At 42.6% G+C, this 16,337-nt stretch overlaps 1 protein-coding gene across 1 annotated transcript in view; it reads right to left on the bottom strand.

Moving 5' to 3' along the window:
- The window catches only part of srrm4 (serine/arginine repetitive matrix 4), a 333,285-nt gene that overhangs the window by 52,266 nt on the left and 264,682 nt on the right, over nt 1-16,337 (bottom strand). The window contains exon 3 of the mRNA XM_073065448.1: nt 3,048-3,128. Within this exon, the coding sequence (XP_072921549.1) occupies nt 3,048-3,128 (81 nt within the window). The remainder of the gene's footprint in view (nt 1-3,047; nt 3,129-16,337) is intronic.

Genomic DNA, 16,337 nt, shown 5'->3' on the forward strand with positions numbered 1-16,337 from the left:
TTTTTAACTAATCAGCACAAATCACTGCAGTTTAGCAGTATTTTGATCACTTTGAACATATTGATCCAATTACAAAGAAGGCAGGTCAGTGGCTAGTTTTCATTAGGATTATGAGAAGATTTGGCACGTCAGCAAAAACTCCAGCAAATTTCTGCACATGTACCATGGAGAGCATTCCAACTGGTTACATCATCATCTGGTATGGAGGGGCCACTGTACAGGGTCAGAAAAAGTTGTCAACTCAGTCGGCTCCATCATGGGCTCTAGCCTCTACATCATTGAGAATTCCTTGTTAAGGCAATGCCTCAAAAAGGTGGCATCCGTCAGTAAGGAACCCAGAATGTGCCATCTTCTCATTGCTACCATGAAGGAGGTGGTACAGGAGCCTGAAGACACACACTCAGTGATTCAGCAACAGTATCTTACCTCTGACATTAGATTTCTCAATGGTCCATGACCGATATGCCAGTGATACTAAACCCAAATCTGGTTCTGATTCTGATTATATGATGCTATGCGTCTGCAATGTTGCTGCAAGTCAGTTTTTCATTGCAACTATAGCTACATACACTTCTTCATATGATAATAAACTTCACTTTGACTTTCAAGTTTAAGGAGGAACCTTCAGTAGACGTATTCTTCTGATTCTGATATTTCTCTCTCCAGTTAAAGGAGGAAATGCAAATAACCACTCTGCCTTAATGATTCAGCAGCCACATACAAACATGAGAGACCTTCTGTTACTAATTTAACAATTGTTTTATCTATCTGCCCGATTTTCCTTTTCAGAGTGGCTGGAGTCCTGTGAGGTCTTTGATCTACAGCGGCACACAAACTGTGTTTCTACACAATGGTTCACACCATTTGGGTCTACACACTGCTCAGGCTGTGGTTCTATTCTCATGCTTGGAGCTAGCTGATTGGCTGCATTTTTGATATGCCCAGGTTTGGCCTGAAGTCAGGTGTCTTTGGAGTGCAGCCTTGTGGAAATGAATTCTCACTGGTGTTGCAACCTTTTGTAGCAGGAGCCAGAACATCGAAGACAGTGAGAGTGGCTGTTGGGGGCCTCTGTACTTGGTGATCAATTACTCTCTCTCTCTCTCTCTCTCTCGATGGGGGTGAGATTTTGCTGACAATTCTCAAGTCAGTGAACTCGAAATAAAGAGCAACGATACAGATTGTGGATGTTATCACCAGCCCACAATCTGTGTGGATTGGTGATAACATATCCTCCTTGCTAATGATCAACACTGGCACACCTCAGGGCTGTGTGCTTAGCCCACTGCTCTACTCTCTGTGTACACATCTGTGTGGCTAGGCATAGCTCAAATGACATCTATAAATTTTCTGACGATACAACCATTGTTGGTAGAATCTCAGGTGGTGACGAGAGGGCGTACAGGAGTGAGATATGCCAACTAGTGGAGTGATACCGCAGCAACATCCTGGCACTCAATGTCAGTAAGACGAAAGAGCTGATTGTGGACTTCAGGAAGGGTAAGATGAAGGAATACATACCAATCCTCATAGAGGGATCAGAAGCGGAGAGAGTGAGCAGCTTCAAGTTCCTGGGTGTCAAGATCTCTGAGGATCTAACCTGGTCCCAACATATTGATGTAGTTATAAAGAAGGCAAGACAGCGGCTATACTTTATTAGGAATTTAAAGAGATTTGTCATGTCAACAAATACACTCGAAAACTTCTATAGTCGTACCGTGGAGAGCATTCTGACAGGCTGCATCACTGTCTGGTATGGAGGGGCTACTGCACAGGACCGAAAGAAGCTGCAGAGGGTTGTAAATCTAGTCAGCTCCATTTTGGGTACTAGCCTACAATGTTTCCAGGACATTTTTAGGGAGTGGTATCTCAGAAAGGCAGTGTTCATTATTAAGGACCTCCAGCACCCAGGACATGCCCTTTTCTCACTGTTACCATCAGCTAGGAGGTACAGAAGCCTGAAGGCACACACTGAGCGATTCAAGAACAGCTCCTTCCCCTCTGCCATCCGATTCCTAAATATACATTGAATCTTTGGACACTACCTCACTTTTTTTAATATACAGTATTTCTGCTTTTGCACTTTTTAAAAATCTATCCAATATACATAATTAATTTACTTGTTAATTTATTTTTTATTATTTTATTTATTTTTCCCCTCTGCTGGATTACGTACTGCATTGAACTGCTGCTGCTAAGTTAACAAATTTCATGTCACATGCCGGTGATAATAAACCTGATTCTGATAATATCGAAACAGGGAGTGTTTGTCTCCCCTCATGCTGTGGAAGGAGCGATATCTGTCTCTTCCTTGTTAGTGAGAGAGAGCCTGTGGGATGTTGAAATATTAGAGTAGAAAGTTAGTTTTTGATGTTCTGTAGGCCATGGACTCTCTCTGGGGGCTTTGCTGTTGCTTGCATAGTTGGGGGTGGAAATGCTGATGCTTTATGCTAGGGTAAGTGGGGAGAGAGGAAGGGGGAGGGCTGATACTGCTTGCTGTTGCTTGTGTGTGGGATGGATGTAGGAGGCTATGGAGTTCTTACTTTTTTCCGTCACTCATTCTTTGTTTTTTTCCCCTGTTCTGAGGAGGCCTGTGGAGAGTAAGACTTTCAGGTTGTATGCTATATACATGATCTGATATTAAATGGAACCATTGAACCATTGTATGTGACATTAACTGTAAACCATCTATAATGTTCTGGTTTTATACGTTGATCCTAAAATTCCTCCAATTTAATTGGGGGAATGAAAATATGGCCAGAGGTGGTCTGTATGGTGGAGGCAGTATGTTTTGCTTAGGGTGTAGATCGTGTTGTGATGGGACGTAGACAAAGTTCCAGCAGTGTTGCGATGAGGTACGGTGTTGCCCAGGATGCAGATAGCGTATGGTGCAGAAGCTTTACAGGAAAGCAATGCACTGGGTGTTTCTCCTCAGTATATTCCACCCGGCTATATTGAAGACAATGGATAGGCAGAGTATCAACTGTGCAGAGAATCCTGCCCCTTACAGTGTTTGGTTAAAAAGCACCGCCAGCGACAGAAATACTCACCGCCTTCGCTTCTGCTCCGATTTCTTCTTCTTTTTCCTCCTTTTTGATGGCGGAGGAGGAGAGTGAGCCGAATCACAAGATCTGTCAAAATAAAATCGGAGACATTAGCAGGATGTAAGCCCAGATTTGCTGCTTCCCAAACAGTCATTTTAATTCCTGACTAAATTTAAAGGCCTACAGACAAGTGGACGACTCTGTAGAGTTTCCTTTGGGGGACGACACAGAAAGTCTCTTAAGTGAGTTTGACTTCATTGTTAAACAGTTCAATTGCCTAGGCGTTGTAACAAATTTGAAGTAATGCAAACTCAAATTAACCAATTGGATTCCACATTGACTCTACGATAGAGCCAGAGAGTGGTAGACGATGGTTGTCTCTCTGACAGGAGGCCTGTGAGTTGTGCTGCATTGCAGCGATCGATGCTGGATCTGTTGTTTATCATCTGTGTTAATGATTTCAGTGATAATGTGGTAAACTGGACCAGCAAATTTGCAAATGACACTATGATTGGGGATGAGTGGACAGTGAGGAAGGCTACCAAAGCTTGCAGCAGGATCTGGACTAGCTGGAAAAATGGCAGACGGTATTTAATGCAGACAAGTGTGATGTGTTGCGCTTTGGCAGGACTTTCAAAATGCATGGTCAGGCTCTGAAGTACAGATGTGCAATCCCTTAAAATTGGCATTGATAATTAAGAAAGTTTTAGTACATTGCTTTTTAGTACATCGCTGATTTAACAAATTTCACGACACATGCCGGTGATAATAAACCTGTTTCTGATTCTAAATCAGGGCATTGACTACAGGAGTTGGGATGTTAAGCTGAAGTTGTACAAGATGCTGGTAAAGCTGAATTTAGAGTGCTGTGTGCAGTTCTGGTAACCTGCCTACAGGAAAGATGTCAACCTCTGCTGTAATGAGAGAAAGGTTTTCAGCTACTCATCACCCTGTCTTGGCGGTACATCACTGTCCCTTCACCTCTGCCGGTGCTGCTGTCGGTTGTTCTTATCTTATGGAGAGAGGACCATCACAAGAAGGACTGCGGCAGCTCAGGAAGGCAGCACACCATCGTCTTCCCAGCGGGCAAGATGCTGAGCTTATCAACACAGCCCACATCCTGCAAAGTGGGCACAGCATCCATCATTAAGGACTCCCATCTTCTAGTACGTGCCCCTGCTCAACGAAACCATCAGGGAGGAGGTATAGGAGCCTGCTGACACACGTTCAACATTTCAGGAACAGCTCTTTCCCTACTACATAAAAACACAAAATGCTGGCAGAACTCAGCAGGCCGGACAGTATCTATGGGAGGAGGTAGTGACGACGTTTCAGGCCAAAACCCTTCATCAGGAGTGAAGTAACATGGGATGGTCGAGGTGGGGGATAAGAAGTGGGGGGAGGGATAAAGTAGAGAGCTGGGAAGTGTTAGGCTGGAGGGAAATGGGCTAGGGGGAAGGTGGAGAATTATGGGAAATAAAAGAGAAAGAAAGGGCTGGGGGGAGATTATAGTGAGGGGGGATAAAAAAGAGAGAGAAAGAGAACCAGACTAAAATTATAGATAGGGATGGGGGTAAGGGGGGGCAGGGGTATCAACAGAGGTCTGTGAGTTGGATGTTCATGCCGGCAGGCAGGAGGCTACCTAGGCGGGAGATAAGGTATTGCTCCATTGACCTGCGTGCGGCCTCATCTTGACGGTAGAGGAGGCCATAGACAGACATGTCGGAGTGGGAGTGGTCTGTGGAATTGAAGTGTGTGGCCACAGGGAGATCCCGCCACTGCTGGAGGACTGAGTGCTGGTGTTCGGCAAAATGGTCTCCCAGTCTGTGGCGAGTCTCCCCAATGTACCACCTTCCCTCTAGCCCATTTCCCTCCAGCCTATCACTTCCCAGCTCTCTACTTTATCCCTCCCCCCACTTCTTATCCCCTCTCCACCATCCCATGTTGCTTCACTCCTGATGAAGGGTTTTGGCCCGAAACGTCGTCACTACCTCCTCCCATAGATGCTGTCTGGCCTGCTGAGTTCTGCCAGCATTTTGTGTTTTTATGAAGTAGGGAAAGAGCTGTTCCTGAAATGTTGAACGTGTATCAGCAGGCTCCTATACCTCCTCCCTGATGGTTTCATTGAGCAGGGGCATGTACATGCTGAGTTCTGCCAGCATTTTGTGTTTGTATTTATTTCCAGCATCTGCAGATTCACTCGGGTGTCTTTCCCTACTACCTTCAGATCAAAATGGACAATGAACCCAAGAACACTACTTCAGTATTTTCTCTCTCTTTTTACACTACATATTTAATTTAATTTTATTATATATACTTCTTATTGTAATTTTTTGTTTTTTATTCTTATGTATTTCAATGTGCTGTTGCTGCAAAAGAACAAATTTCATGACATATGCCAGTGATATTAAACCTGATTCTGATATGACAGTTGGCACAAAAGAGAACAGAGTATAGTTGGATTCCTTATTTATATTAAGGTAATAAGGAAAATATAACTAAGAAATGTTGACAGCACAAGTTGCATGCCATCAGGACAATTCCAGGAATAGATTCTGCCTGTGGCTTATGAAGAAATGCACATAGAGAACACATTCCATCGTGATAATAGGCACCTGCAAAATGTCAAAAACCTGCAGAACAGAAAATGACCATCTAATTAAACAATCAGGCAGATAAAAAGTGAGCTGGAGATTAGCCTGATTGCTTCTGCTCCAAACCAAACCCAAATTAATTCTCCAATACTCATTTAAAAGGGCAATCCTAGGAGGTCAGACCCAAGGAAATGAAAGAAAAATGGTCTGGTCAGAAGCTGATGCCTCCCAGCAGGAGAGTCATCCATATATTTGTAAGACTCGCTTGAAGCACTGACTTGTGTGACCTTTTGAAGAGGTCATTTAATTGACATAGAATTGGAGCCTGCTAAATATCTCCTCAAATGCAGTGTGTGGTGTGGTGTGCAGTGTGAGTGTGTATTGCAGAATATGCAGTGTTCATAGTGTGGTGTTTAGTGTGTGATGCACTGTGCGGTGTGGTACCGCAGTGTGCCGTGTATAGTATGCAGGATGCAGCATAAACAGAGTAGATCTCAGGCTTCTACTCCCATCAGGGAGTCCCTATTCATGTACAATGTGTCACTCCATCACCTTACAATCAGTTTGACTAGAGTTCTCCTTTTGAAGTACCATATCTGTGAATGGTAAGAATAAGTGCAGGAGAAAAATTTGTCTTTGGTCACCAAGATTAAACTCATGCGCAAGTACTGGTCATCAGGATCAGCATACGTACAACAAAACACTCTATGGAGATAGGCGTTGGGGGTGAGTCTGTTTGAGGGGATAATCTCGAATGCATTTCATGAGTTAGATTTACCTCATAATATGTGCTAGAAATTTGAGCTCATGCACATACTTATTTTTCAGTGCACAAATACAAAGAGTGTTTCTGTGTCAGAGCACATTAACAGTGAACAAAACTGGAAAATGGTACTTATCATGTTAAGCAGTATCTGTGGAAAAAGAACAGAGTTAGTCCTTTACCCAAACTAGCAAAGAGAGAAAACCAAGTTAGTTTTAAATTTCGATCCTAGTTCTGATGAAAGGTGTTTGATCTGAAGCATTAACTCTGTTTCTCTCTCCACAGATGTTTGGAGGTTTCCAATTTCTTTTATCTCAGATTTCCAGTGTCTGCAGTATTTCTGATTTTCCAGTAACATTGATATTGGCTGAGTTGCAATCCTTCAGAGCTATGATTGGGTCCTTCCTGCTGGTGTTTGTATGGATGAGCGGAGTTCCCTCAGAGAATCTCTCAAAGAGAACAACATCCTTCCCCTGCTCAGTAAACATGTAAATCATGATGAGGAATTAATCCATGTGGTTCTTCAACTCACCTGTTATTGGGCATCCTCTACCTAGCCAGCTTTTAATACATTACTTACCAAGGCAGTTCCCCAGGACCAAGTCTGATGTAATTCCTATTGCTGGGATGATAACAGAAGGTTACTGTGATACCATCCCCACAAAGCGAGATGGCACCAGTGAACCACGATGACACTCTGTGGGCTACGTACAATAGTTCTAAATATACCTTTTTTGAATTACTCCCACTGCAATCTGCAGCATATAATTTCCCTTTAAGCAATATACTTTTAAATTGACTTAATGAACTACAGAGTTCATGATCTTCTGAAGGACTTGGCGGACTCAACTCCCAATCCAGCAGGTATGGCACCTTTAAGCGGTTGAAGGTTCATTGGAGTGGCTGGAAGTGAGGCAGGAAGGGGGGCTCCAGAGCAAAAGAATGAGGCCTTCTTTACCCAGCATTCCCAGCACTGCCTGTAAGGAGTTTGTATGTTTTCTCTGTGACCATGTGGGTTTCCTCCAGGTGCTCCAGTTTCCTCCCACAGTCCAAAAGACATACTGGTTGGTAGGTTAATTGGTCCGGAGATTCAATTAATTGGACTATGGCATAAGAACATTAAAAAAAAGGAGCTGGAGTGGCCATTTGGCCCATCAAGTCTGCTCTACTATTCAATAAGATCATGGCTGATCTGGCCATGGACTCATCTCCACCTATCGGCCTATTCCCCAAAATCCTTAATTATCCTACTATGCAAAACTCTGTCCAACCTTGTCAAATATATTTACTGAGGAAGCCACCACTGCTTCATTGGGCAGAGAATTCCACAGATTCACCACCCTCTGGGAAAAGCAGTTCCTCCTCATCTCTGTCCTAAACTTACTCCCCCGAACCCTGAGGCTATGTTGTCAATATGGCCTCAATACCCTCTTGTGCAATTGGATCCCTTACTTCCTCACTTACAGACCCCAGTCAGTTTGGGTTGGCAGCAACATCTCCTCCACAATTTCCATCAGCACAGGAGCACCACAAGGCTGCGTGCTTTGACCCCCACTCTACTCGCTTTACACCATGACTGTGTGACTAGGCACAGCTCCAATGCCATATTCAAGTTTGCTGATGACACCGCTGTTGTAGGCCAAATCAAAGGTGGTAATGAGTAAGCATATAGGAGGGAGATTGAAAATTTGGCTGAGCAACTCTTATCAATGTCAGCAAGACCAAGGAGCAGATTTTTGATGTCAGGAGGAAACTAGGAGTCCGTGAGCCAGTCCTCACTGGGGAGTCAGAGGATCAGCAACTTTAAATTCCTTGATGTTATCATTTCAAAGGATCTGCCCTGGGACCAGCATGTAAGTGCAATTATGAAGAAAGTAAAACAGCACTTCTTCTTCCTTAGGAATTTGAGAAGACGTTATATGGCATTTAATACTTCAACAAACTTGTATAGATGTGTGAAGGACAGTATATTGACTGGCTGCATTACAGCCTGGTATGGGAACACTGACGCCCTTGAATGGAAAATCCTACCGAAGGTTCTGGATACGGCAGTCCATCATGGATAAAACCCTCCCCATCAATGAGCACATCTACACGGAGCACCGGGACAGGAAAGCAGCATCTATCATCAGGGACCCCCACCACCTGGGCTATGATTTCTTCTCGCTGCTACCATCAGGAAGAAGGCACTGGAGCCTGAGGATTCACTCCACCAGATTCAGGGATAGTTATTACCTTTAAATCATCAGGCTCCTGAACCAGACGGGGTAACTTAACTTGCTCCATCACTAAACTGTGGACTCACTTTCAAGGAATCTTCAAGTCAAGTCAAGGCAAGTCACTTTTACTGTCATTTCGACCATAACTGCTGGTACAGTACACAGTAAAAATGAGACAACATTTTTCAGGACCATGGTGTTACATGACACAGTACAAAAACTAGACTGAACTACATATAAAAAAAAACAACAGAGAAAACTACACTAGACTACAGACCTACACAGGACTGCATTTCATTTCATGTTCTCGATATTTATTGCTTATATATTTATTTATTATTGTTATTTCTTCTTTTTGTGGTTGCACTGTTTATTGGCTTTTGCACACTGGTTGTACACCCAGTTGGCACAGTCTTTCATTGATTCTGTTATGGTTATTGAGTATGCCTGCAGGAAAATGAATCTCAGGGTTGTATATAGTGTCATATATGTTCTTAGATATGTACATATCAAAGCACCTCTGCATAATAGGAGGTCCAGGAGCAACACAGGAACAATGGGTCAAAATGTCTCTGTAACTGTGAATAATGATACCATTGAGGCATAATCACTTGCGCGACATGGTAGTCAAGCAGTTAGTGTGACTCCGGGGACCTGGGTTCGATTCACGCCCTTGTTTGTAAGGAGTTTCCGCATTCTCCCCATGATCAGGTGGGTTTCCTCTGGAGTCCTCTCACATTCCAAAGATATGGGGTAATTGGTCACGTGGAACAGGGAAGCGTGATCTCGTTGGGCCAGAAAGGCCTGTTAGTATACTGTATCTCTAATACCAGATCTACCAATTATCTCTTTCTGACGTCTGAGTTCTAAAGGCAACTCTCCAGTTCAATATCCATGGGAAAGGGCTCAGTTATTTAACGGTCCCATGCATCAGTTTAACATCTCATCTCAAAGACAGAATCTCCAACACAACTGCACTGTGCCTCAACACGATAATGGAGTGCCAATCAAAACTATTGTTCCAAATCTTAAGGTGCAGGAGGGGGGCTTGAAACTTCTGATTTTGACTGAACCACTCAAATTTGTTGCTGCCCTCTGACCTTAAGGTGATTATGCAGCCCCAAGGGTTAGCAGACTGAACAAAAAGAGAAAAATTATTATGATCAGGGTTACCTAAAGAAGTAAATCAAGTGTATCGATAGACGATAAGGTTAGGCTGATGTTATAGGACAACCAAATCAGATGTGCAGACTACAGTGACAAACCAGTGACATGGCCCCTTTACATTACACTACACATTGCATCCGCAAAGCAAACAGCATTATGAAGGACCCCACACACCCCTCACACAAACTCTTCTCCCTCCTGCCGTCTGGGAAAAGGCACCGAAGCATTCAGGCTTTCACGACCAGACTATGTAACAGTTTCTTCCCCCGAGCTATCAGACTCCTCAATACCCAGAGCCTGGACTGACACCTTACTGCCCTATTGTCCTGTTTATTATTTATTGCAATGCCTGCACTGTTTCGTGCACTTTACGCAGTCATGGGTAGGTCTGTGGTCCAGTGTAGTTTTTTTCTGTGTTTTTTACGTAGTTCAGTCTAGTTTTTGTATTGTGTCATGTAACACCATGGTCCTGAAAAATGTCTCGTTTTTACTATGTACTGTACATAGTAGTTACGGTTGAAATGACAATAAAAAGTGACTTAACTTGACTTGGTTACCATCAAGGAACTGATTACTCTTCCTGTGAGATTTTTATTATTTTCTGTTCTTTACATTCTACTCTTTGCACTGCAGGCTGTGTGATGGTATAGTCTGACACTCATCCACTTCCACTTGTTGTGCATTCAGAGATGCTCTTCTGCACACCACTGTTGTAACGTGTGGTTATTTGAGTTACTGTCACCGTCCTGTCAGCTTGAACCAGTCTGGCCAGTCTCCTCTGACCTCTCTCATTAACAAGCCATTTTCACCCACAGAACTGCCACTCACAGGATGCTTTTATTGTTTCTCGCACCATTCTCTGGAAACTGGAGAGACTGTTGTGCATGAAAATCCCAGGAGATCAGCAGTTTCTGAGATACTCAAACCACCCTGTCTGGCACCCTGTCATTCTATGGTCAAAGCCACTTAGATCACATTCCTTCCCCATTCTGATGTTTGGTCTGAACAACATCTAGACATTTTGACCATGTTTACATGCTTTAATGCATTGAGTTACTGCCACATGATTGGCTGCTTAGATATTTGCATTAATGAGCCAGTGTACCTAATAAAATGGCCACTGAGTGTACGGTACAACGCCAGTGAATCAGCTATGTAATCATTCTCTTCTTAAAAGCCTTTGCTCAACATATACACTTCCATGCCACATACATCTCCTTGCTTTCAACAAACTGTTGAGGACAGGGTTTGAATGCTTCCTGACATTATTCAATATAAAATCTCAACTGAAAAGATGTTGCATCATCATCATTTTTGGCAATAAAACTTAAAATCTAAACTTAAGTATTATGCATTTTTATGACAGAATTTGAACAGATATTTCTGAAGTCTCAATGTTGGAACTAATAAACCAAAGGAACACAACGTTAAATATTTCTTCCACCATTTACATTTTAGATATACTGCAAGTTACTATATCTGCACAAGTTTGATTCTCATTCAATGGACATCTGGATTAATGGATGGATATTTAATTCACTGCAACAACTACAGTGTTAAGGAATTTCAGGGCTTTGAACAAGCATTGATGAAAGGAAAGTGATATTCTTTTCCCGTCAGGGCAGCTCATGCCACAGGGGGGATGAAATTTTGTGATGAAGGACTGATTGCATGAGGAGACTGAAGAAATCGATGTTATTCTCCTAGGAGCTGGGAAGAGGAAATTTGTGGAGGTGTTCTAAACAGCAATGCTTTACTAAGAGTGAAGAAAAGAACGGAAGATTTCTGTCGGAGGATACAGTCTTACAGAGAATGGCAAGGGAAACTGTTATGTTTTGTAACTTCAAAACATTAAACTGATTCAAGGACGATACAGAACTCTGAAATGCATGTGTAACTTCCTCTTTACTTAAAGGGAGGTGCACGTATATCATGTAATCATGTGATGATGTACACAATTAACGCATTCTTACATATAACTCTAAATTAATTACTTAAACAAGAAGAATGTTTAATCAACCAATATATACAAGATTACTCAAATATTATTGAAATATTCAATACACAACAGGAATGCCAGCACATTATGTTGTTATAGTGTGCCAGGAAGGCCGTGGATAAAAGCTTGAAAGAGGCCACAGGGAAGGACAGGGAAATGGGACCAGCTGGATTGTTGGAAGCAATTCAATAGGCAGAGTGGCTTCCTTCCAAATGTATCGCTCTGTGAGCTGATGAAGTTTAATATATGTTTAGATTTAACTTTCAACACCATTCATACTCTCAAACAACAATCCTACAGATTGAAAATATGTTTAAGTATAGTATATAGACCATAGAACAGGCCTTTTGGTTGACAATGTTATGCCAAACCAATTAAACTACTAATCAAATGGTGAACTAAACTACCTCCTTCAGCCTGCACATGTTCATATCCCTCCATTTCTCTCACATTCAAGTGCCTATCCAAACATCTCTTACAAAATCCCTCATGTGTCTGCCCCTACCACCACCCCAGGCAGAGCATTCCAGGCACACACCACTCTCTGTGTAAAAAAACCGCCTCGCCCATCTCCTCTGAACTTACCTCCCCTCACCTTTAAGTGCATGCCCTCTGGTATTAGACATTTCGACCTTGGCAGGTACTGACTGTCCACCCTATCTACGTCTTTCTTCAGCAGATCTCTGTCAGATCTCCACTCAGCTTCAGATTATGTTTGAATGTCCCCTTTTCAACTTAAGACCATGCACTGTGATTATTACTGGGAAAATAGGGCAAGAATGCCAATTAGTTATAAGGCAGGAATTAAAATTTGCTGTGGGACACTGTGGGCGTTAGACTGTAACATACAGGAGCAGAAATAGGCCATTTGGCTCATTGAGTCTGCTCTACCATTCCATAATGGATGAATAACTATCCCTCTCAACCTTATTCTTCTGCCTTCTCCCCATAACCTTTGACACCCTTACTAATCAAGAATCTAACAACTGCTGCTTTAATGTTGCCGGAACCAATGAAACACTTGCAAGCTGCCCCCAGCACATTCCCTGTCAGAGCAATTCGGAACTACGCATTTCGCTGTTTGTTTTAATGTACGTGTGAGAAGAACAGCTAAGATTTTTTAAACCCATATCAGTAGTTGTTTACTTAGTCCCGTTAACATTATGGAGTGAACATGTGTTGGCATGTCTGCAAGTTCAATTTGTTTAAGATGAGTTTTGTAGTGGTTTTCCATGAACTTGCTAAACTTCATCTCCTCATTACCTTCATCAACCAAAACCCATCCCCAGCAACACCAGCCTATTCACAGCCCTCATTAAAAGTGTATTAATTTTTATGGGATTTTGAATAGCTTTCTCTTCAGCCATGAAAATATTAGGTCAAAAGATCATCCTAATGAAAGAGCAAACAAGAAAAAATCTGCAGATGCTGGAAATCAAAGCAACACACACAAAATGCTGGAGGAACTCAGCAGGCCAGGCAGCATTTATGGAAAAGAGTACAGTCGACATTTCAGGCCAGAATTTCGACGAATGGAGAATTTTTCATCCACTGTCAGCTCTACTGTCAAATAATTGATGAGATGCTCTAACTCAGGGGTTCCCAATCTGCTTTATGCCAACGAGCCTTACCTTTAACCAAGTGGTCCGTGGGCCCCAGGTTGGCTACCTTTGCTCTAACTGCATGACTGCTTTTAGACAAAGGGGTGGAATGTTAGCTTAGCAGCCAACACAGCACCAGCGATCTGTGATCAGGTTCAATGTCTGTAAGGAGATTGTACATTCTCCCTGTGACCACTCCGGGTGCATTGGTTTCCTCCCCCTTCCCGAAGATGTACGTGTAGGAGTAAGGTTAGGGCATGCTACTTAGCCTCCAGAAGCATGGCAGTGCTTGCGGGCTACCCCCAGCACATCCTTGCATGGTGTTAGCTGTTGACACAAACAAAGCATTTCACTCTGTGTTTTGATATTCTAACGCACATCTGACAAATAAAACTAATCCCTTTTAATGCTGTATTAATAATTGCTTACTTAATTTGCTGCTATACATTTTCATCCCCAAAACCAAAGGAAATTTTAGTTATGTCCCCATAAAATGACTTTCATGGAAGGTTTCTCTGAAAGTTTATGTAGCTGTATTTTGGTCAACCATGATTTAATTTATGGACCTGTAAATAACATGTCCAGACTGGGACATCTAATTTAGGCTACCGTAAAGCAGACAATAAAAGGAATTGAGTTGCAAAATAATTTCACAAAAGATAAATGTTACAGAACAAATTTCCTTTAAGTTGTGTTTTTCTGAAGGAAGATTTTGTTATTTAGAGAACTATAGCCCGGCATTTTCCCACCGTGGAAGTTATGCAGTGATAAAGCAGGAGGTTATTCATCCATTTGAACTTATTCAACCATGAAATTACTTCATGTCTGATATGTACTTCAACTCCATTCACCTCTTTGTGTTTCATCCCCCCCAATGCTGTTGCTGGGCAAAATTCCATCAACCTTACTCCCCAGATAAATATTCAACCTAGCAGCCACTGTTTTTAAAGTGACTTGTGTGTTCAATTTCCACCATTTTTGCGTACAAAATGTTTATAAGTTACACTCCTGGACAGCCTACTCTAATGTTATGTTGAGACTAAACTTTCCTGAGAATATACTTTCACCATATCTGTCTCATTATATGACACCTCAAGTAGATCCCATCTATACTTTGGCATTCAACTTTGTGCAAGCTGTCATATAAATGAATTCTTTAAACCCGTGTATCATTGTGATGAATTGTTCACTTCAGCTTCTCTCTCCATGCTAATATACCATGATCAGCTCAAGCAAAATATAAGGAAGGATACTGTAGGCCTTTGGAAGTGGCACAGTTAAGAGAGCTGCTGTCTCATTAGTTCTAGCAACTGCAGTTCAATTTTGAGTTCAGGCTTCATCTGTATGGAGTCTGCATGTTTCCCCAATGAACACAAAGGTTTACTCTTGGTGTTCCTTAATTTTTCCTGGAATGCTATGATTTATTGTGACATAGTCTGCCCAATGGTCAGCACTCACACACAGTGAAATGGGGACACCTCTTTTTCCCTCATTAAGGAGAGAGAGAGCCTGTGGTATGTCAAATTACTGGGTGAACAAGTAGTCTCTGGGGTACTGCAAGTCTGTGTCTTTATTGATGCTTTGCTGAACGCTCGAGTGCTCGGTGGAGGGTGCCGATGCTTTTTTTGGTGGTGGGGGACTGTTGCCTTGTTACTGCTTGTGCGTGGGAGAGGGAACTTGGGGAGGGCCTTTGGGATTCTAACGTTTAACTGTCATTCATTCTTTGGGGCACTCCTCTGTTTTCGTGGATGTTTGCGAAGAAAAAGAATTTCAGGATGTATAGTGTATACATTTCTCTGACATTAAATGTACCTATTGAACCTCAGTAGGATTAAATTCTATCTGCCATTGCTCTGACAGCTTACTAACTGGTCAATATCATCCTGTAGGCTACAGATATCTTCATCATTGTTTGTACATTAACTGTTTTTCAGTTCATCTGCATATTTACTAATCATATCTCTTATTGGATGATAAACATGCAAGAATTGAAAATACACTTGGACTAAGATGTTAACTGTCCTGTGCTATCATCAGTGGGATCATCAGTTGATCCGCCACCTGTTTTCAGGAGTTTCGGCCTGCTTATGATCAAGACTCCCTCGAGGTGGTGGGCCAGCAGTGCTAAAGCACCACCTCCCACTGATGAGCTTAACAACTTGGCATCTGCCTCTATCAGAGTTGTTGGTCGCTTCCATCCAACAGATAGTCTACTCTTCAGGTGTCTATGCAGCTACTGAAGGGTTTACAAAAGATGGATACACTGTCCGACTATCTGCCCCTCTGGACGTACTTAGTCCACACCCATGATGATTGTATCTCCGCTGCCTCAGCTCCAGCCCTGCTGGTTGACTTGATCTCTCTTCTAGTGAAGCCAAGGTCACGCAGCCATTTCTGGAAAGTGAACGCAATAAAGCCATGGCACCCTACTTCGAATGGATAGAATGAGACCTTCCACCCTCTGTCTCTGCACTCTGATCTTAATTCTGCATACTTGGTTAACTTGTGCTCATGGGCTTCATCGATGTTGTCTTCCCAGGGGACTGTGAGTTCGCCAATAACCACTTCTCTACTGGTGTCAGATCATACGATTATATCTGGACGCAATGTGGTGAAAACTACTTGCTCCGGGAAACTGCCTTTCCCATCCAGGTCGGCCTTGACACACCAATCATTGGCTGAAGAAAGTATGCTTGATCGTGGGCCTGCACTGTACACCCTTGACTTGGAGCCTTCTTTCTCAAATGATATGCGATGTCCTGTGCAGCATGGGGCATGAGATAAGTTGTGCTGCAGTACTCTCTGCTCAACCGCTTCTCTTACAACTTTGAGAACATTGTTATGTCTCCAAGTGTACATGCCGCTGGAAAGATTGACTCTGAAAGCACTCAAAATATGTTGAAGTGTTCTCTTCTCACCACAAGCAGCACACCTGTCTGTCTTATCTTCATAC

The sequence above is a fragment of the Hemitrygon akajei genome, chromosome 14, assembly GCF_048418815.1.
Source record: "Hemitrygon akajei chromosome 14, sHemAka1.3, whole genome shotgun sequence".
Taxonomy (NCBI): Eukaryota; Metazoa; Chordata; class Chondrichthyes; order Myliobatiformes; family Dasyatidae; genus Hemitrygon; species Hemitrygon akajei.